This window comes from Ceratotherium simum, chromosome 37 (genome assembly GCF_057802395.1).
Source record: "Ceratotherium simum simum isolate JZ-2026a chromosome 37, ASM5780239v1, whole genome shotgun sequence".
NCBI classification, from domain to species: domain Eukaryota; kingdom Metazoa; phylum Chordata; class Mammalia; order Perissodactyla; family Rhinocerotidae; genus Ceratotherium; species Ceratotherium simum.
Genome location: NC_141936.1, coordinates 1,534,623 through 1,556,938, shown reverse-complemented (window position 1 = coordinate 1,556,938; position 22,316 = coordinate 1,534,623). Strand labels below are relative to the sequence as shown.

Here is a 22,316-nt window from a genome sequence, read left to right as displayed (position 1 = left end):
AAATCTCACACTCAATGGTGAAGGACAGAGTCCTGTTCCCAGAGGTCATCACCAAGGCGGGGCTGTCACTCTCACCACTGCTATTCAACATCGTACTGGAGGCCCAAGCAACGCAGTAAGACACGACAGACAGCACACAGATCGGAAAGACAGGAATGCAACAGTCTATTCCCAGATGACGTGCTTTACATACAAAACTCACAGGAATCCACAAAAAAAGCTACTGCAACTGAGAAGAGGGCTTTTAGACTAGATGCATAAAACAAGGCCAATATATAAAAATCAAATATATTTCCACATGCTACAATAACTGGAAATCGAAATGAATAAAAAAAGTACCATTTGTAATAGCACTAAAAAACAATAGTTAGCTATAAACCGAACAAAATGTGCACAAGATCTACATGCTAAGAACTGCAAAGCACCGTTAAAAAATAAAAAGACATAACAAACTGATGAAACATGGATGGGAAGATTCAAAACTGCTGAGATGTCAATTCCCCCAATTTGGTCTTTAGATTCAGCAGAATCCCAATCAAAATCCAAGTAGCACTTTTCCCTAGAAATTGACAAGCTGGTTCCAAAATGCATACGGAAAGGCAAAGGATTTAGAACAGCCAAAGCTGACGGACTCTCCAGACGGCCCATAAAGCTAGCCATCCTGACCCTGTGGTTTGCTGGAACAAAACAGAGCACAGAAACAGACCCGCAGATGGGTTTTGACAAATGGGCAAACGCAATTCAATGGAGAATTTTGCGGGGTCAAAACATTTCTACCGCAGTAGTGGTCACATGAATGTATGCTTCTGAAAATTCAGAACTATATGCTAAGGATGGATTTTATTGTATATAAAGCATATTTAAAAAAAAAGTCAAAACTAAAAGACAAATAGCAAATATTCTACATTGTATACGTAGCATTCGACCTGTAAAGGCCTTTCAGTGATGGCAAAACCAGAGAGACATAAAGGTGTATAAAGCTCTTTCCTGACCTGCCACAAAGAAAAGGTATTTGGAATTTTCCACTATGAAAACAGGACATTTTTAACAAGGAACAGACACAGTGACCCCGCCCCTGTGGGGGTGGTGCTCACCTTCTCCTCTGCCAGGTGCAGGAGCTGTTTCTTGGCCTTCTCCACATCTGAGGAGGGACCCCTGATGACAACTGTGTCGCTTCCTGAACCTTCCACAGGGAAGTGAATGTGGACCCCACCGCATTCCTCCATGATGGAGCGGATCAGGCGGCCCTTCGTGCCGATGAGGGAGTTGTGCAGCTTGGCAGGGATTGAGACCTCCACCTCAGCTATGTTGGCCTGAAATCACACACAGCACGAGGGAGTCACGTTTTTATGTGGCAAGAAAGAGCCAGAGGAAAAGAATTAAGCCACAGTCTGTGAGGTGTTTAACACAGCAGGACCACACGCCTGGCGAAGAGGGGCCCAGAGTCCTTGTGCATGTGTGTATGGGGGGTGGGGTGTGTCTGTGTGTGTGGCACACAGAGCACAGAAGGAAAGCTGTGACGTCACACCATAGAACAGTGCTTTGCTTCTTCAGTCCTTCTCCACTAGCAGCAGACACAGGTCCAAGATGCGTACGGATCAACCTTTCCTAGTAAAACCCCATAAGCAAGGATTCTGCCTCCAGTCAAGATGCAACAGTGACTGGATTTACCTCCCACATGAAACAATTGTGTTCAACACACTGGAGACAAGAAGCAAACAAGGTGAGCCCTATGACTGCCCCCTAGCTGAGTCCCTGCATCATGGTCAAGAGCTGACAATCTGGGGAGACCAAGGTGCCTAGTATTGGCGGTCAGAGCCCAGGAAGAGAAAGCAGCATGGAGAGAGAAGCCCTCAGAACTGGAGACTGCTGACACGCTGACAGGTGTAGGGAAACACCTAGGCCAGGGAGAAGAACCACCAAAAGGACCAGGGGAAACAGGGACTGCAGCTCACAGTCAGCTGTCCTCATATGCGACACTGGGTGCAGTACTGAAGGGGTTCTCCCTTAGTAGCAGGAAACAACTGGCCCTAGACTAAGCACTGCTGGGAGCCCACCTAACAAATCTGAAAGGAAGGTCCAAAAAGGAGCGAACTGTGTTGAAGTAACTTAATGAAGTTCAAAGATATTTATAGGAACGCAAAAATATCCAGCATCCATCAAAGTAAACTTCATCATGCCTAGCATCCAATAATAAAATATCAGACGTGCAAAGAAACAGGAAAAAACAACCCTTAATGAGGAAAGAATAGAAAATGACCTAGAAATGACACAGATATTAGAACCAGCAGACCAAGGACACTAAAACAGGTATTTTCACTCTATTGCGTATGGTCAAAAAGCCAAAGGAAAGACCGAACATGTCATGCATAAAAACAAAAGATTCAAATTGAACTTCTAGAGGTGAAAAAATCTGAAACAAAAAATGTACTAGATGGGATTACAGGCAGATTAAACATTGCAGAAAATTAATGAATCTAAAGAAACTAATGGAGAACAAACACCACTCAGCCTCCCCGCCCAAATGAGTGGAGCATCAGTGAACAGCAGGACAACTTCAAGCTACCTGACACCAGGTAACTGGAGTCCGTGAAGAGGGGGACAGAAAAAAATAATAATGACCCCAATTTTTCCAAATTTGATGACAACTCTAACCTCACATACCCAAGAAGCTCAATGAACACCAAGCAAAGAAACATGAAGAAAACTACACCAAGACACATCGTACTTGCTCAAAGCTGGTCATACAATCATAAAAACAGCCAAAGGAAGAAAGATGAGTCTGTGCAGAGGAGCAAAGTAAGGGGTGACTTCAGATGTCTCGTCAAAAACAACGGAAGTGAGAAGACATTGAAGCAAAGTCTTAAGACCCGAAAGAAAAAACCCGCCAACCTGTGGAGGCAGAGCCACAGGAACTCACCCATTGCTGGTGGGAATGCGAAATGGAGCAGCCACTTTGGAAGACAGTCTGGCATTTTCTTACAAAACTAAATATACTCTTATCATACGATCCATCTTATCATTTATTACTAAGTGAAAGAAGCCAATCTGAAAAGGCTGCATACCATATGATTCCAACTGTCTGACATTCTGGAAAAGGCAAAACTATGGAAACAGCAAAAAAGATCAGGGATATCCAGGGGTTGGGGGTGAGGGGATGAACAGGTAGCACAGAGGATATACTTACATAAGTAAATATATATAATTTTTTAATTATTTACATCTCTTTTAAAAACTGATTGGGTGTTTACACAAACTTAACAATGAACCATGGGGTTTATAACATGGGAAGTGGAAGGCATGATGATAAGCCCAAGGCTGGCAGGCAGGAGATGGGGTAGATGGTTCTAAGTTTCCTACGCTATGTTTCCTGTCATATAAAGCCACTCGAAGGTTGACCAGGATAAGCTGAAGACGTATACTAAAAACCCTAAAGCAACCACTAAAAGAAAACAAAGAGTTACATCCAAAAAGCCAAAAAAGGAGATAAAAGGAATCACAAACATATTCAACCCAAGAGAAAGTAGAGAAAGAGAACAAAGTAGATGGGACAAGCAGAGAACAAACAGTGAGACGGCCAATGGAAACCTGGCCAGGCAAGATCATCCCACTGAAGGGCCACTGAGGTGTGTAACGGGGACAGCTTCTGCTGGGGAAGACGAGGAGATCTGGAGATGGATGTGGTGATGGCTGCACAACAGTGCAAATGTGCTTAATGCCACTGAACTATACACTTAAAGATGGTTAAGATGGTCAAATTTGTTATTGTATATTTTATCACAATTTTGAAAATGAAAAAATGGATAATCATCTTAAATGTAACTTAATTACATTTATTAAACGTATGTAATAACATGTTATATCTATAATTACTAATGTAATTAAATGTAAATGCCTCTATTTAAAAAGTAGAGATTGTCAGATTAAATTAAAAAAGCAAGCTTCCTAAAAACAAAACAAAAAATCTTTAATATAAGAAAAAATAGATTTCAGAGCAAAGAATATTACTAGGGGTAGAAAGAGGTTATTTTATAATGACAAAAATTACAGCTATTAGGAATGAGAGAGGTAACATCACTACAGACAGTAAAAGGGTAATATGAGAATACTATAAAAAACTTTATGCTAATAAATTCGACTACTTAGGTAAAATAGAAAACTCCCTGAAAGACACAAACTACAAAGCTCACACAAAAAGGAACATGAGGGGCTGGCCTGGTGGCACAGCAGTTAGGTTTGTGCACTGTACTTCACCAGCCCAGGGTTCACAGGTTCGGATCCCAGGCATGGACCTACGCACCGCTCATCAAGCCATGCTGTGGCAGCATCCCACATACAAAAATAGAGGAAGATGGGCACTGGATGTTAGCTCAGGGCCAATCTTCCTCACCAAAAAAAAAAAAAGGAATATGATCTATCCACACAATGAAATGTCACCCAGCAATAAAAACTTACTGATACACATGACAACATGGATGAATCTCAAAATAATTATGCAAAGTGAAAGCAGCTAGACCCAAGGCAGGAGGTACTAGGATTTCTTTCATACAATAATGTAGAAAATTCACACTAATCTACTGTGGCTGAAAGCAGATCAAGGGTTGGATAGGGAGAGTAGGGAGGTATTAAAAGGAGCATAAGGATATTTCGGGGGTGACGGACATGTTATTATCTTGATTGTGGAGATGACTCCACGGATGTATATACATATGTCAAAGCTTATCAAACTGCACACTTCAAACGTGCAGTTTCTTGCATGTTATTTTTCCAAAAACTGAAAAACAAGAAAATGTTCACAGCTGCAGAACATGATGGTTTCCCAGCACCCACGGCAAACGCTGAGTTGGTAGACATCAGCAGAAACGAGCGGCAGGGAGCCTGCGGCAGCCAGCGCTGCTGGAATGCAAGCTGAAGGAAAGCTCCTCCGTGAGCGGTGCTGTGCCGCCCGACCCGCACGGGGGGCGTGACCCAGGCCAGGGCCGCGGGGGCCAGCGAGAGAGCTGACCACAGGGAGCCTGGCGAGCACGGCACCACACAGCAGCCCTTACCAGGTCTTTCTGGATGGACAGAATGCGGCTCCGGGCGGCCTCGCAGTTAGCCCGCTTGCCTGTGATGACAATGGTCTCTGAATTGCTATTCTCTGCTGGAAGGTCGATCTTCGTGTTGCTTTCTTCCCGAATCTGTGAGGAGAGAGGGGACTGTGAGAAGCTGACGTCCCTGCTGAAGACACTCAGAGCCCAAGGCTGGGAAGTAAGGCTCTCTCCTTCAAATCCAAAGCCAGAATGGTGCAGGGCTACGGGGGTCAGGGTGAGAAGAGCCAAGATTCCAGGCACGGGCTGGCCAGTCACCTTTTTAATGTTTGCACCTCCTTTCCCAATGATGTTCTTGTGAAACTGTTTGAAGATTGGAACAGAAATTGAATAGCTGTTTTCCACCTTAAAAACAAGAGAGATGGCACAATTAGTCATGCTGGAGAGTGGCGCGTCCCTTCCGCCCTGAAGGCAGTATGGAACGACAGGACTCTGCTATTGAAAAGCAGACTTCGATCCTACGTCTCTCCCCTCTCTGACCTTCAGAGGTTTGACCTGAGGAGAGAGGAGACAACAAACAACAATGAACTAACCTGGCATGTCCTAGTCAACTGGTGATGCAAAGGACCCCTTTGTAAAAAGTGGCAGGCAACAGAACCTGCCATCTGTTAGACGCATGTTCCACAAGCCAGAGGCAATCAAGTCTGGCCAGGTGCCCTCAACGACTTCCAGGACCAGAGCTGTCCAGGACACCAGGCTGAGGAGTGAGCTCAGAACACACAAGGCAGCACACAGACCCTCTACTGTCTGGAATCCCAGCACCCCAGGGCGGTGCCAACGAGATCAGTGCTGGGAAGCTCTCCCCATCACCTCTCTCAGCCTGTCACAGGCTAAGTCCAAGACTCATGAGAAACCATGGAAAGCATGAGGCCATCTACAGCCTTCCCATCAACTGCCCTCAGCACTTTCCAAACTGCCTCTTCCCATTTCAGTTTTTGAGGAAAATAACAAATCAATAAATGACTCCTTATGCTATTTGTGTGAATCTCTCTCCTTACTGGATGGGACAGTTTCTCTACCTAGGTATCTGAAGACCCCTCAAGAAAACAAGGTAACCCAGCATGGGAAAAGGGACATCCCCCCACTTCAGTTCTACAGAACCCTGAGGTTGTGACCATTTCTGCCAGTCTCAACATCAGGTGTTGAGAGATGGCATCACTACTTTGTTCTAAGTCCTTGAGATGGCAGACTGACCCAGTGCCCAAGCGTGCTCCCTGAAGCAGGGGTTCTGACGGGACACATCCCCACTCCCCACACCACCCGTAACACCGTCACACAACAAAAGATGAAAAACGTCCCCCTACCAGATCTGCCACCATCTTCTGCATGTATTTTGTGCATTTTTCCACCTCATTCTTCGGCCCTCTGAGTTGGACAATATCACTTTTCTGTGCTGGGTCCGGAAAGTTGATGATAACCTAGAACAAATCATCAGGAGACCAAGTTCGATCACTGGTAAGGACTGGATTCCAAAATACTGAATACCCTCAAGTGCCAAACAGACCACTCCTAGAGGGCTGAAGAAAACAGTGCCTTTGGGAAACCTTTACCTCTGGGAATTTATCACGAATTTCACGGATCCGTTCACCCTTCTGCCCAATGATTGTTCGATGAAATCTTTGCTCAATGATTAGATCCTTGGTTCGCTCATTTTCCTAAAAATAGAATTGAAGTAGATAATGTCATCTATCACAAGCAAGGTGAGCAACACCCCCCCACACTGGGGGGCACCTGGGAGCCCCAGGGACGGCAGCACGGCCCAGCTCTGTTGCCAAGTAGCAGGTGAGGTGGTGCCCAGGTGCATCCCTGCAGCACCCCCTGGGAGTCACTAGCCAGTAGAGAGCACCCATTACAGGACACCTGCTCTCTCCAACAATCACCATACTACATATTACGATGGTTGCATGTTATTTTCCTGAACAAAGTACAATTAAAGAATTGGGTGCAGGACCCTTCAACTGAAAGTGCTATTGCAGTAGCCATAATCACCAAAGCAACTCATTTAGCAGTTGTTTAAGAAGAACTAGAGACTGTGAGGCTCAGCGCTCTGCACCATAGGGAGTGACCCCTCCTGAACATGGGGTGGCTCAAACCACTTCCCCGTGTGGATAATGAAGAAAGAATGGTTCAACAAAGGACACTGAACCCACAATGCTCAACCTCCTCCAGAGGTCCCATTAAAATGTAAGAAGAAATACCAGAATCCAGAAAAGTCCATCACAAGCAGAGCTGAAACACACGAAAGAACACCAGCAGCCCACCAAACATTTTCAAGAGTTCTAGGATATTTGGGATTAGACTGGTGTCAGACTGACAGAGAAATGAGCATTCAGAAATCCAGCGTAAGCACACGACACTGCAGAGCAAGGGAGCCTGATGGTCAGGACAAGCTGGGTGATGAACGGGAGAACCCAGCAGGCTTGGCTGAGGAACGGGCTCAGGACGGCCAGAGCGCAGTGGAGGCTGCACCACACCTTGGATGCCAGGTGAGGAAAATGCAATCACTACTGTAACAAGTGGTCCCCTGATCTGAGACTCCTGGCACAGGTGCTAGTGCGAGATGGGAGTGGGATGCCTGGGGTAGATGGATGACACAGACCCTGGGGCTCGTTCCCTACCCCAATGGGGCCCAAGTACTGCCCTGCCCTGGGCATTCCTGGCAATCTGCACACGTTTAGGTTAAGGCACAAGCACTCACACAGTTTTTGACACTTCTGGACTGGACTCTTAAAAGGCACCAAGGCAACTCGCACATGCAGCCAAGGTGGAGAGTCACTGCTGCAGGTTATCCGCATTTGACTCGTAGAATCAAGAACAATGCATGAGTGCTCGTCACTTAGCCCAGCACAGTGCAGTACATTAGTCTGAGGGTAGGGAACAAGGCCCATTCCCTACCCTACCTCCACCCTCCCGGGTTTGCAAGTAACCACACAGCACTGATTCTCAACCTTGGCTGCAATGAGACTCACCTGGGTGCCTTTAAGAATCCAGAAAAGTCCATCACAATCCCTGGAGTTGGTACTCAGGCATCACGGACTCCGGGCTTTGGCCAAGACTAAGCATGCTGCCAAAGCCCAGTGCCTCCCTAGCACAGCATGTGGCCCCAGGGATCTGGGGAGGACAAGGAAACTCGGCCCCAGCAGGTCAGTTCCCCCCAACCCAACGAGAGACTTGGTGATCTCCACTCTCCAGGACCGCACACGCACACAGTGCTCCTCAGCAGAGGCGGCCAAGAGACGCAGGCCCACTCATCCTGGCAGGCCCTGGCCGCAGGGCTTACCATGCGAGAGGCGAGCTCCAACAGCTCCCGCTTGGCCTGCTGCACGCCCTGTGGGTCCCCCTCAATGCGGATCAGGTTGCTCTTCTCGCTGTCGGGAGGGATGCGCACAGACACCTTGTACTGGTCTTTGATTCTGTTTACTTGAGAATACAAAAAGAAACACATTTTGGACTCAGATTTTACCACATTCCACTAATGACTAACAACCCAGCAGGGCAGTGTGAAAGCCCCAAATAACCTAATCAGTCATCCCACAAGCAAAGAGGATGATCAGGCCTCCAAAGCAAGACTTTCCATTTTCTAAAATGAGCTGGGTATGACCTTCACCCGGATCACCACATGCTGGCATCGCCGTGAGAGCTTCAAATGACAAACACCTGGGACTACTCAGAATCTGAGATTTAGCTGGTTTGGGGTGTGGCTGAGGCTTTAGAATATTAAAAGATCCCAGGTGTTTCCAGTGTGGAGACAAGTTAGGGAACTACTCTTCTCAAGTCAAAAAACAACTCTCAGTAAATAAACAAATAAAAATAAAAAACCATTAAAACTCAGAAGCTGTCACATTAACTGAACATAAAAGCACCCCACCAACCACTCAGAGCCCCACTGAGGACATGCTGCTGCCTAAAGAGACTCCATTGCCAGCTTAGATCCAAACCAACACTGCACTGTCTTTGCAAAACAAGTGGAGCTGAAAACCCCCTTCCTGTCACCTTCTCTGGAAGGAGCCCAGTGCCTGAAGTTAGGATCCAGACCCCCACACCCTGGAGAAGCCTTATTACCAGAAAACGAGGTCGGCATTTTGCCCATTGTGTAGTAAAGGGGAGCCAAGCTCCTTAGAGAGTTACCCAGGAGGCTTCTGAGCACACACAGAGAAGCCATGTGTCAATGCACTTGGGGACTGACATGAGGATGTGCTGCTCCAGGGGGGGAACTACGCAGGACAAGAGCCAGGGACAGAGAAGCCAGGCGGCAGATTTTAGATGATGAAAGACAACAAGGGTTAGGAACTGAACCAGAAAAAAACAGAACAGACACAATTCTTTGAAATGTGCTACGTGGTTCCACACTTCTTAGGGAGCAGAAACCAAAAATTAATGTCAGAACTGCACTTCCTTATGGTTTCTGTTTAAGAAAACACAATAGTTAACCAAAACAAAAACAAAAAAATAAAAAAAAGCAAGTTTATGGTGTGTACATGGTTCAAGCAGTGTGCGCAAGCAAGTGAGCACTGAGTGGAGTTGCTCTGTGCGTCTAGATTCTCACCCGTCGTTTAAAATGCCCCCAAACACAAGACTGACAGCAAATAAGCAGAGCAGATAAGCTTATGTTTACTTCGAACAAAAAACGGTCTGCACAGGGCAAAAACCAAAGAGGGCACGTCCCTGCAACCTCAGAAAGGACCCAGGAACAGGGTATGTGTTAGCCCTCTCCCCTTCCATTGAAGGTACAGCAAAGGGGACAGAGCTGTTTTCGTAACTGGTAAGCACTGGGATTTGTGGGATAGGCTTTGCAGTTAAACTAAGCAAAGGAACCGATTTTAAAAAAACATCCTTGGATTCGAGCAGAGCATTCACTTAACATGTTTCTGATGTTATCCCACACTTGTGCAACCAACCTGACACAGGAAGGTCCACCACTGAAGCTGTACTGACATATTACTGCTTGCCCAACAGAATCCCTCCCTATGTTGTTGGACTTGGCTATGAGTCTAGAAATCTCTTACTCCTTGGTGAGCTCCAGATTAGGGGTGTGTTCAGTAGTTAATTTTTGAGGACTACAAAAAACTGGCGGACTGGCTGAAATGCAAAGGACACGATCCTGGGGGGCACGCCTTCACTACGACCCCTGTGGGTTACCCAAGAAACCTGAGCAGGTTGATCATGTTCCCCTCCAGGCCCAACAGCTCCAGACCAACCAGTGCCCAAGGAGAAGACGAGGGTACCCAGTTAGAAACCTCATGACTCATCTCCCCAGCCGCCAAGCACAGCACCTGGCCCAGGCCATCGACACTTCCACCCTGGCTTGCCCCCAACACTGTCAGCTTCACTCACTGTTGGCCCCGCTCTTCCCAATGAGGTGTCTGTGGAACTTGTGGTCGATGTTGATCTCCACGTAGTCCATCCGGTTAATCTGCAGGAGGAGCACAGGGCAGATCCATAGAGACAAGCACTTGAGTCCGAGATGTGCCCGGATATTCAGACAAGCAGGAAGAACCCAAGTCCAGATGGCAGCAGTGGGGGCCTTTTCTCAACACTCAGCTTTCAGGAGCTACTGCAGGACTGTCCTCTTGCAAGACCCTTGAAAGAAACTTCTTCAACACAAGGTTTCCTCTATCCATGACTCTCCTGGACTCTGGACAGTTCCTAATTGTCTCAGAACCCATTACTCATCGACTGGGCCACTCTTCCACGTCTCCGTGCCCACCCACGTGAGGTTTGACTGGCAATAAGTTCACAGCCCCGTTGCCACTTCACCAGCACTCAGAATGCTCAAAGAAACACCTTACCAAGTCTTTGACCATGGCTTCAATCTGCTCCTGGGCCACATTCACGTCCTCTGTGGGGCCTTCCAGGGTGATCCTGTCCTCGCCCTCTGTGAATTCGATGTGAACCTACCGTGACAAAGTAAGGAAAAGGACAGCGGTCACCTCCGAGAACTCAGGGGTGCTTTCCTGGGGCAGCAGCTGATCCTAAATTGCTTCATATAAATGCATGTCCAGAGACACCACAAATAGTCAGAAGAGGGGTTGGGGACAACCACTATTTTGGTATCAAATACTGTGGTCTAACAATCTTTCCTTTGCTAAAAATGGGAACTGCACAGTCCTTCACACTGCTTGACACCAAAACCACGAACTTAAAGCACATCAATACCTGTTGTTCATGTTTTCCTTTTTAATTTTCACTTTTATAATGCCTACTTCTCTTTGTTGCATGAAGAATGAGACAGCCGACAGGGACAAAATTCTAACCCAAGTATAGCTAACCAACGGTAGTCCACAGATAAGGCCACCCCGCCCCCCACCCCCGCACCACCGGTTTACAACACAACAGGTAGGGAGAGTAATGCGAGAGAAGGGCAACGGGGGGCCGGCCCCACGAAGCAATTATATCTGTGTGAGCCACAACTTTGAACCTAGAACAAGTAAAATGACTAGAAAGTAAATTTCAAACTAAGTCTCAACAGAACAGGAATAAAATATGATGGGTTGAGTTCTCTGGCAATTCCATCCTGTTAAAGTTTCCTGGGAGCTACTGTCTCCTTTGGAAATCGGAAAAGACTTCAAGGACAGAGATGTAGAGGATGAAAAGGCCCGTTAACGCCACACTTTACACAATTTGTATACAAGTTCTGATCTTCAAAATATACAGATGTAACTATTATGACGCTATTATACCATGATAACTAATGAAATGTTTTGTACAATATTTATTAAACCTGCCAATACACATTGTCTCTGGTTAAAAATATGACACAGATATTTAAAAAAACCATTCCACTCTTCTTTAGCTAACCATGAAAGCTGACTGTCATACGACACAACTGATTTTTGAAAAATGTGCCCGTCTTCAAAGGCATCCACAGGATTAACAGCAACAACAAAACCAAAGTCAGAAATGGGACGTCAGAAAACAAGATCAACTCAACGTAACAGATCAACAACGCTTCCGTACCTTTGGCATCTGCTGAGTGATTTTGGCCAGGTTTTGCCCTTTCTTGCCAATGATGAAACGGTGAAGCCAAGAAGGAGCAGAGACGGAGGAGACTGTAAAACTGTTGGCCTAGGAAAACCAGGAAACAAGGTCGTGGGTTTGCAGAGTCCAGATGATGTGAACACCAAAGCCAGGTTCCTCGCTAGGGTTCCAAGGGAGGTGAGCACTCCCCAACCCGACACGGCCCCTGTATCCGATCCCAGGAAATGCTAATCAGGAGTCTGTCCCTACAAGGAGCAGTCAGAATCCACTCTCGGAGGCAGTTACCTTGGCATAGACTTCAGTCAACGCTTGCCCTAGCTTTTCAGGCTCGCCTCGAAGTATCACAGTCTCAGAGATGCTGTCTGAGGGTGGGATCTCCACAGAAACTCCAGTTCTTTCCAGGATCTCTTGCAAGGAATTGCCTTTGGGCCCAATGACATACTTGTGCTGGGATTTCTTCACCTCCACTGCGATAGTCGTGGTCTTCTTTTTCTAAGTGAGAGCATGGTATGGGCATCAGAGAGAAGGGAGCAGGGGTGGGTGGCAGGTGGGGACAGAACGTTGCCGCCACCAGGCAGACAGCAAGATATGGGGCCCCAGACTACAGCTGTTGAGCCCTAACAAGTGAAGCAATGACCAGCTACTCCCCCAAAACTCCATTAAATCAAGAATTGGGTTTTCTCCTCAAAAGAATCACCCAAGAATTTAAATCAAGCCCAGTCTGATAACTGCAACCTGGAAGAGCTGAAAACACCAAGTCTTCTCCCCAAACTAAGGAACAAGTTTCAGACCTCAAAGTCCACCAACTTGGGCTATGAACTTACTCAAAGACATGATCAGCTCTGAGAAGTCCGTCCAGCCCCGTGGCAGCCCCAGTCCAGGGTCGGGGGAGCTCGGGTGGGGATAGCGGGGAAGAGTCTTCCAGCACAGAGCTCTGCCTACTCTTTCACTGCCCGACAGATGCAGAAGAGGCATGGGCGCCATTTTCTAACCATAGAAACTGCAGTTGTCCAGGATAAAAGGACAAAGGACAGGGCTGGGCCTGGACCAAATCTCCAGACGATTCCTATTCTCTCTTTCTACCCATGGGGATTTTCCTCCTCCCAACCTCTACCTTTTCCTCATAAATCTTCTTGATTCGAGCCACGGCCTGAGCCAACTGCTCCTTCTCCCCAGTGAAGACGATTTCTGTCCGGTTGACACTGGGTGGCGGGATGTTGATGCGCGTCCCCGTCTCCTGCATGATCTCACCAACGAGTCGATTGTAAGGCCCAGCAATGAAGGGATGGAATGCCTTCTCCACCTCTAGCCTCTCTACAGCACGTTTGTCCTGGAAAGGAAAGGACGGAACTATGCGAGCACAGCTCTGGGCACAAACTGAGGAGAGACAGGGCCTCCCTGTCAGTGCCCGGGGCTGAGGTCAGCACATGCACACCAGGCCTGCAGGCGGCCTCACCTGCTCAGCAGAGATGAGCAAGACTTCATGGCGAGCTTTCTCAATGCCCTCTTTGGTGCCAGTGATCCTGATCTGATTGCTGGCGTCATCTGGGCGTGGGATCTGGATTTTGGTTGCAGTTTTTAGCTCTAAGTCTTGCAGTTTCTCTCCATTTTTGCCAATAACAAAGCGATGGTGTTCTTTGGGAATGGCAACAGTTGCTGAAGCCTACAATGAGAGAACCAAAGAAAACAAAAATATTTGTAGATTCCAAAAAAGCATATTTTTCCCCAACATTCTGTCTGGCCGGAATGCCACTCTCACCTGTTCTTGCCTAGCCAACCCCAACCTATCCTTTAGTCTTAGGTTAAACATCACGTTCTTGGGGAAGCTTGCCCTGACCCTCAGCCTAGGGGGTAAGTTCAAGTGTGATGTATTCCCATGGCCCCACATCACACGTTCAGCTGTCATGACTATTTAGTGGTAATTATTTGCTCAATGTCTTCTCAGCCCAGTTATGAGCCATCATGAGGACAGGAATATTCAAGAATGATATCTGTCTTGTTTTCCACTTCAATGATTCCTAACTCCAAGCTAGGACATGGTAGGAAAGCAGATACATATTGACTAACCAGATTAATTTTTGTCTCTAGAGTACTAGGCTATTTTTTCAAACATAAGCCCTATATTTAGCAGTAAATTCTTCTTCCTATCTCCTTTACGACCAGGTAAAATAGACAACTCATCTGAGGAAAGAAAATGGAACAACCCTTCATGCGATGAGTCAAACTGCCAGAAATTAAGAACTTCCTGAGGTCACAGAGAAACCTGGGAGGAAGGCAGAGGCTTCTAGTCTTCCTAACTCTGTACAGAAAATAGCTATCAACTAAGAAGACTTAAAAAAAAGGCAAGTGTTATGGTGCCCACACAGCAGAAAGTCACAGATCAGCTAGCTTCTCTTCTTCTCTAAAAGGTTACAATTTTATGGTGGAACTATTCAACATTCACAACAGAAATGTTACATTGTATCATAAAGGCAATAAAAAAGTCCCCACTTCCCAACTAGCATAGAAAGTAAGCCCACCAACTTGGACATTATGATCAAATGAGGTTTATTCCAAACACGGTTCAATATTAGGAAATCCATTTATAAAATTCAACATATTATTAAATCTAAGGAGAAAAATCAAATGATCATCTCCACAAAATTTAAATCCATGCATGATAAGAATTTGCAAGAAAACAGAAACCAAGGGATATACATATTTTTAACATGACAAAATACACCTCAGCCTCAAAACTGTACTTAATAGGAAAGTGCTCAGTAAGGCAGTGCACTGCCCATACCACTACTTAACCTCCACTAGAGTGTTTCCCCATGAAAGGAGACATGAGAAAGCAAAGCAGACACAAAGGCTGGATGGGAAGAGGCAGGTGACTGCACACTTGGGAACCCCGGGAAACCACTCCTTTATTAAATTCTTACTGTCTGTAACAGGAAGAAAAAAAGAATCCAGAAGTCAACAGTTTTAACTTAAACTAATAACAACCAGTTAGAAGATGTAATAGAACAGACCACCCATTTCCAATAGACAAAAGAAAAAAAATAAAGTAGCTAGACACACACCCAACAAAAGTGGAATATGTACATCAGAAATCAGAAAATACCTCTTAACACATCTAATGCAATTTTAAACAAAAAGTTGACTATAAAGTTTGTATGGTACAACAAAAAAGAATAGAATAGACAAGAAAACCTTGAAAAAGAACAGTACAAGAGGGGTAGTAATAACTTTATTAGATATTAAAGTATAAAACCATTACCATTAAAACAGGCAAATAGTAGCATACAAAGAAGGAGACCAACAGGTCAGAATTGAAAACCCAGGAACAGACGCAAGTTAGTATGAAAGCTAGGACTTATTAAAAACAGCCACTCAAATCACCAAGGGAAAACTCTTAAAAATGGTGTCAACGACTTTGACAGCCACATGGAAAAGGATGAAACTGGATCTGTACCTCGCACTATTCACAATAAATTCCAGACATACCAGAAACTGAAATATAAGAACACCCTTACAAGCAGAGAAAATACGAGTAAGATTTCTTACAACTTCAAAGCAAAAAAAAAATCTTCCCAACAATGATTCAAAATAACAAAAGATTAACGAATTTGACAGCACAAAAAAAAAACTTGCATATAGCCAAACACACCAAGATCAAAAAACAAATGGCAAACTGGGAAACATTATCTGTATTGTGTATTACAGATGAGGGGTTTTTAAGAGCCCTAATACACTGAGCAGGACAGACAACTTTAACGTGCTAGAAAAGGACAAAACAACAGATAGTGCCCCGAGAAATGCAAATAGCCCTTAGACACTGAAAAGATGCTCAATCTTGTTCATCTAAAAGTATACTCAGCTACCTTTCAGAATGACAAAATCCAAGCATTTGATGGGCCTGGCAAGGCTGTGAGGAAGCTGATGGAGTGCACCTGCCCAGCACCCAGGGGAGGGGATTTGGCTGTTATGGCAAAACTACATATGCAGTTACCCTTTGACCCAGCCACCTCACTTCTAGGAAACCTATCCCAAGAAACGCGGGTAAAATAGGAAATAGCACATGCACAAGGTTTTTTACTGTGACATAATTTATAACAGCAAAAGTCTGGAAGCCATCCAAATGCCCAAGAGGAGTGCTTGAATAAATTACAGCACACCTACAGAGCATCATGCCGCTGTATAAAGAAATGAGGAATGCCATATATGTAAGAGAAAACAAGGTGCAGAACAGAGTTTATGGCAAGCTATGTTTTGCTTCTATTCTCAAACCCAAACAATGGGAGGATACACTTAAGACTAAGAATCGTCACCCAGCAGGGGAGGGAGGGAACAGGGTGAAGAAACCGTCTCTGAATGTACCTATTATACAGCTCTTTGTAATCATGGAATGTTTAAGTAATTTTTAAAAATTGAAAAAAAGAATGAAATCAAATGAACCTAGCTATGTATCAAGATGACAGCATAACCTAAACAGAGAGAAGAACTACTTAAAGTGATTTTAAAACCCACAGTCTTTCATCTTAATTAGAAGTATCAGTTTGAACTCATGCAACTTCCTATGAAACATGTCCAGAGTTCTTGGACAAACAGCTGATTTCAGGTCTGTGGAAGGAAACAGTTAAGGTTAATCCACACAGCTCTCTGTGTTAGAAACTAGGAAGTGATCGAAGACACACGGTCATGTCAGAATGCTGCAAGGAGCCAAGCTAAAGGGGTTCCCACTGGCCAATGAGGCAATTTCAGCATAAAGAACGACTAATAAACACATCAAAAATTCACAAGGACACTAAAGAGATTCATGGATCACCAGTGAAGATGCCAGAGTGCCAATTTAGTCTAAAATTAAGGGGAAAAGGATCAATTTTATCTTGCACTTCCCAGTTGAAATGTTGACGGAGGAATGTTCTTCACAAGAATACCAACTAACGCAGGAGGATGGAGAGATTTAGAAAGCCATCATTTGCGACCCTCAGTGAATTTAGGCAATGATAGCAATAGATGATGATGATACAACTATTAAGCAAAAGACTGACTGGGAACTTTCTAATGGATGGATTTGGCTGAAGACACCTGAGTCTACTGATCAATCTTGGAATCAATACCAAGTACACAGCACCACCCAAAAGTTTTCTTGCCAAACAAACACGCTGAATGTGAAAGTAACCAAGCCCCTAGATCTAACCACCAGTTTACAGGAAATAATGATGGACAGTGGAACAAATCAAACACCTGCTTGTCCCAAATCAACAGCATTAAGAAAAGGAGAGGAAAGGCCCTGCTGAGGAATCAAAGAGGACTTGAGGCTTGACGAGCACACGCAGCGTGCGGACTTGGTAGGATACTGATTTGAACAACTAACCTGGAAAGACATCTCTGAGATAATGAGGGGAGTCCATCTATAGACTGGGTTAATATGGATATATTAAGAAATTACTAATTTTAATGAGTGAGTTAACAGCATAGTGGTTATACAAAAAAACAAAAAAGAGGGGTGCCATACTGAATTATTTACAGGTGAATAACATGTCTGGGATTTGCTTTCAAGTAATGGGGGGGACAGGGGTATGGAGCGGGTCGGGGATGAATGCCTTCAGTGTCCCCTCCCCACCCAGTGCTCAATCACAAAATATACAAATATCTACCCACTAGTAGATAACAGCACCAGCCACAATGGGAAGCAATTTACACACGACATTTTCAACTTCCTACATTCAATGATTTAATTCTCTCAGGCTAGTGGGTTAGGGACTGCCCCAAGGCCCCAAGTGGCTGAGTGAGTGTGAGAGCTGGGATGGCACAGGGCAGTGCTCCTCCTCCCTGCTAAGCCCTGGCTCTTGACCCGGGGCCCCTCTTGTATCAGATTCCCATCTTCTAACCACCACAGAGGCTCAGTGGCAGGTGGGAAGGACTCCCATTTCTAATGAAGCCCATCTAAAGCTCTATCTGTCCTATGACTATTAATAAGATTCTCTACGTTTATCTTGGTCTTTAAGTGATGCCACTTAGGGAGAAACGCATCATAGGCTTGCTTATTTATTACAATTGTTCTCAAATAAATTCCAAGTACTGGTATCAGACTACTAAGGACTACGGAATTGGTTTAAAACAAAATTTCAACTGTAATCTCTCAAGTTTGGGGCCTGAAAATGTGTACTTAACAACAAAGGTACTCACTGATACTCGAGCTTGCATTTGGAAACACCAATCTATGACTGTGTCCTTACTATACTATCTAGCAAGCTCAGTTTCATGTTTCAAACTCTAGAATAAGCCTTTAACTTTCAGTTCATTCGCCCAAATAGGTGGCCCAGTTCTACTACTGACTTACTGGTTTTTCACTAAAAATGCCAGTAGGCTCCAAATGTTGCTGCCTACCACCGAACGATGGACCTGCCCCTCTGGTGAGAAGTCTGATGAAGTGTGAGCCATGTCTGTAGGAGCCAGCAGTGCACGGCTCGAGTGCCTCCACTCGGGAGGACCAGGCCTGGAGAACACACACCTGAGTCTGCAGTCTAGCAACAATGTCCTTCCGGGCTTTCATGACAGCATCCAGCTTCCCAGAGACCATGATGGAGAGGCCTTGGTCTTTGGCGAGAGACAGCTCCAGGTGAGCGCCGGTTCTCTGCATGATCTCAAGGCAGATTTTTGCTTGTTCACCTTCTCCAAACTGGTTCATGTCTTTATATTTTCTCTCCTCCAAGGGTACATGGAATACCTGCTCAGAAAAGGTCAAAAAGGGAAGGTTAAGAGATCAAGAAGAGAAGGAAGGAAGTTTAAGTGTCTAGGCACTGAATATATGGAGTGGAGTAGAGAATGTGAGTTCGTTCACTCACCAAGTATCACCCCCTCCCCTACACTGCTCTAAGGCCCCAAGAGAGCAATTAAGAAATAAGCAGAAAGCGCCTAAGGTCAGCAGGCTGACATCCTGGTGAAGAAGAGAACTACATCCCCACACAAATGAATAGCAAGGGAGCATCAGATAATACTAAGTGCTGTGAAGGAAGCATACAGGGAGGTGAGAAGCTAGGCAGAGGTGGGTGGAAAGGAGATATGAGGAAGGCCAGGAAGGACCTTTCTAAAGGGTCAAAGATGTAGCTGGGTATGCCGGGAGGTGAGGAAGAGCGACTGAGGCAAAGAGGCAGATGTGGGAGCACCTGAGCATGAGGGGGCGGGGTCCAGGAGGCACAAAGGAAGGGGCCAGATCCCCCAGCCCACCCTGCAGTAAGATGAGAAGCAATGAAGGGTTTTAAGTAGGACACGTTCTGACTGATGACTCAGGGTCACTCCAGCTGCTCTGTGGAGAAGGGACTGCGCAGAGGCATGGGTGGAAGCAGGAGGAACCAAATGACTCCTGGTTTGGGGCCTAAACCACTAAGTAGAACATGGTGCATTTAACAAAATCAGGAAGATTGGGGAGAAACCTGTTCTGTCTCAGACACCCACTAGAAACATGGAAAGATCCAGGATGCAGTCAGTTATGAGCCTCAGGTTCAAGGAAGGGCACTTCTTAGCACATGGGTGGTAATCACAAGCACGACCTGACATGAGTTCACATAAAGAGAAGTGCTGAGCCCGCCAAGATCCCAAGTTCAAGTAGCAGAGTGATGAGCTAGTGAAGTCAAAGAAAGCCAAGAAAATGGCATGATGGAAGCCAAATATTTGGAGAAGACTGCTTCAAGACAGTACCACAAAAAGTACGCTAGATGGACAAGTTCTTGTTGGAGTTGGTGACGTGGAAGGCAAGGGCAGTTTCAGCAGCTGGGAGCAGAGACTGGATTGCAGCAGATTGAAAAACAAATGGGATCCATTCCTTCTGGGTGCTAGGGACACACGCTGAGCATGACGGCAGCTGTGCTCTTGGGGTGCTTCCCTGGGGGTGACTGCTGATTTAATCCCACCAAGGCCTCCCCCTTTCCATCCTCAAAGCACTCTCATTTTTGCATGTTCAGAAACCCTTCCACCACATGCTACAGCTTCCTACTTGGAGGAACAGTAAAGAAACAATGGGTTTCTACCTGAGTGATGACAGAAGCCTTGATGGGCCGGATCTTGTTACTCCAGGCGCCGGCAGGTTCCTGGGCATTTTCCAAGCAAGCTGCTTTCTCAGGGAGTGGGGGGAAGGCATCCTTGTAGGTTGGAGGGTCGCTCTCCTCTTCTGAATTTAAAGTGGCAACTGGACCGGCCAACATAGATTAAGAGGAAGCACACTGCTTTTACTATTAGATGAAAAAACACTCGGAAGTTTTAATGTCAAAAAAAAAAAAAAAAAAGACACTAATGGTCGAGTGGGAAAGGGCCCCAGGAGGTCATCAGGCCCAGTACCCTCAGGTTTAGCAGGTTACTGGGAGAGGCTGGACTCTGACCCTGATGGTGACCCCTCCTGCCCTTCTGCACAGCCTCCCCCATTAACGGTCAGCTCAGACACCAGGTGCCCCACTCCTCCCCTAACGGGGTAAGCCCCTTGAAGGCAGGCCTTGCCATAGCGATTTTTAAGCCCTTAAGTGCCTCCTAATCCTGTATTAAAAAAAAAATCTCAACTATGACATTGCCTGGCACAGAGCTGGCCCTTAAACTTGCAGAACAAAGTAATGTTGCTGCCCAGTACTGCCTGTGAGAACTCCCTTTCAGGCAAACTCCAGCTGATTTCCCACTGTCATGTACAATGTTGAAAATAATTCTTGTGGGAATGCCATCTCTGATGCCCCCCACCCTCTGCAGGGAGCAAGCCTTGTGGAAACTAGGTCCCCTCATCATGAATCACTTCTGTCCTCCAAAGAGCCCTGATCATTCACGTTTTTGTCCCATGAACCACAGCTCCATAAAAGCAGGAGCGTGACTGTCTTGGATCACCCCAAAAACCCAGGGCCAAGTGTGTGTGCCACAGTGTGTGGCAATGGCAGAGCCCAATAAACCCACTGTGAGTGGATACGCACACAGAGCAGGGGGTGACCTCTGGAAACAGACAGGCCTGCATCCGACTCCAGGTTCATCACTTCCAGCCATGTGGCTGTGCCATCCCTGGATGCGCATAAAGACTCAGTGCTGACAAGCAATTGGATTCTGTCAGCGCCTAGTGGCCCTCATTGGGAAATGGAAAAAATGCAGACCCCACAGGACTGCTGGATCAGGTGGAAAGATGGAGTCCTGCAGGCACTCAGAATCCAGGAAGCAGCAGCATCTAGTCCTGACTGCCCTAGAAATGAGCACTTGAAACATGGCCAGTGTGACTGAGGAAGCCAATTTTTAATTTTAAACTTAAGAACTGATACTCAATTCAGTTATTAGAAAACAAGAGTATCTGGAACAACTCGGAGTAGAACAATTTACTCTTTCAACTGAAAATTTAGCATTTAAATCAAGTTGTCCTGTAGTTGTAAAAACATACCAGATTTTGAAGAGGAAAAAAAGAACGTAAAATACTAGTTTTTATTTTTACATTAAAGATATATTGAAATGACAATGTTTTAGACATATTCTATTTCTACTGTGTGGCACTCTCAATCTTGGCCAGTTGCCTTGGAGAACTCAGAAGCCAGGATCCAGCCTTTGTCCTCAAAGTGGGCTCCTGACAGTGCTCTGGGATGCTTCACAGCCCAGAATTTAGTTCAACACAACTGGGGAACAGCAATTTTGAAAAAGAATCCCATTCATTACCAATAGTCAAATTCACTGGTTTTCCAGAAAGTCGTCCAAATTTTAAATCTTACTGTATCCAGATTTGTCTATTACTCCTGGCCAATTCTACCCTGCACACAAGGGTAGTACAAAACAGAGCTCACAAACGGGTAGGCCTTACCCAACAACTACAGGGCCAAAAGGTACTCCTAGAAAGGGCACAAGATCAGACAAGGTTTTGGATGGAGAGGTGTCTCCGAGTTTACAAGAAGAGATGTTAGGGGCTGTCACCTTTGATCTGTTGCGGAACCAGCCCACTTCGGTGTTCAGCAAAGCTCTCTTGGGTCAAAACTGCAACGGAGCTCATGGTTGATCTCGCGCCTACACACAATCCGGGTGAGCCACTGAAGCAGGAGGGAACGAGTCAGCAGAGAAAGGCAAGGTACAGCAGCTCTCAGCTACTTATGAGACTGTTAAGCTGAGAGTTTTAGCCAAGGGTTTAATTCTCTTTTAGCAGCAAACTACACCTTATTTTTCTCACTTACAACCTCTGATGTAAGGTGATACCCAAACACTCATCAAGTGATGAAAAGACAAAATCCAAGTAAAGGAGGGTCCTTGGACGACTGTCCC

The 22,316-nt window shown here is 45.7% G+C and overlaps 1 protein-coding gene across 2 annotated transcripts in view; it reads right to left on the bottom strand.

Moving 5' to 3' along the window:
• The window catches only part of HDLBP (high density lipoprotein binding protein), a 74,115-nt gene that overhangs the window by 14,065 nt on the left and 37,734 nt on the right, over positions 1-22,316 (bottom strand). For both annotated transcript variants that reach the window (XM_004427751.3, XM_087424565.1), the window contains exons 3-17: positions 21,975-22,087; positions 20,084-20,241; positions 18,568-18,783; positions 13,525-13,731; positions 13,183-13,398; positions 12,354-12,560; positions 12,048-12,155; positions 10,880-10,984; positions 10,425-10,503; positions 8,371-8,510; positions 6,641-6,745; positions 6,395-6,508; positions 5,349-5,435; positions 5,049-5,180; positions 1,095-1,313 (exon numbers count right to left, since the gene is read on the bottom strand). In XM_004427751.3, coding sequence (XP_004427808.1) covers positions 1,095-1,313; positions 5,049-5,180; positions 5,349-5,435; positions 6,395-6,508; positions 6,641-6,745; positions 8,371-8,510; positions 10,425-10,503; positions 10,880-10,984; positions 12,048-12,155; positions 12,354-12,560; positions 13,183-13,398; positions 13,525-13,731; positions 18,568-18,783; positions 20,084-20,241; positions 21,975-22,050 — 2,169 coding nt within the window. In that variant the 5' untranslated portion in view covers positions 22,051-22,087. The remainder of the gene's footprint in view (positions 1-1,094; positions 1,314-5,048; positions 5,181-5,348; positions 5,436-6,394; positions 6,509-6,640; positions 6,746-8,370; positions 8,511-10,424; positions 10,504-10,879; positions 10,985-12,047; positions 12,156-12,353; positions 12,561-13,182; positions 13,399-13,524; positions 13,732-18,567; positions 18,784-20,083; positions 20,242-21,974; positions 22,088-22,316) is intronic.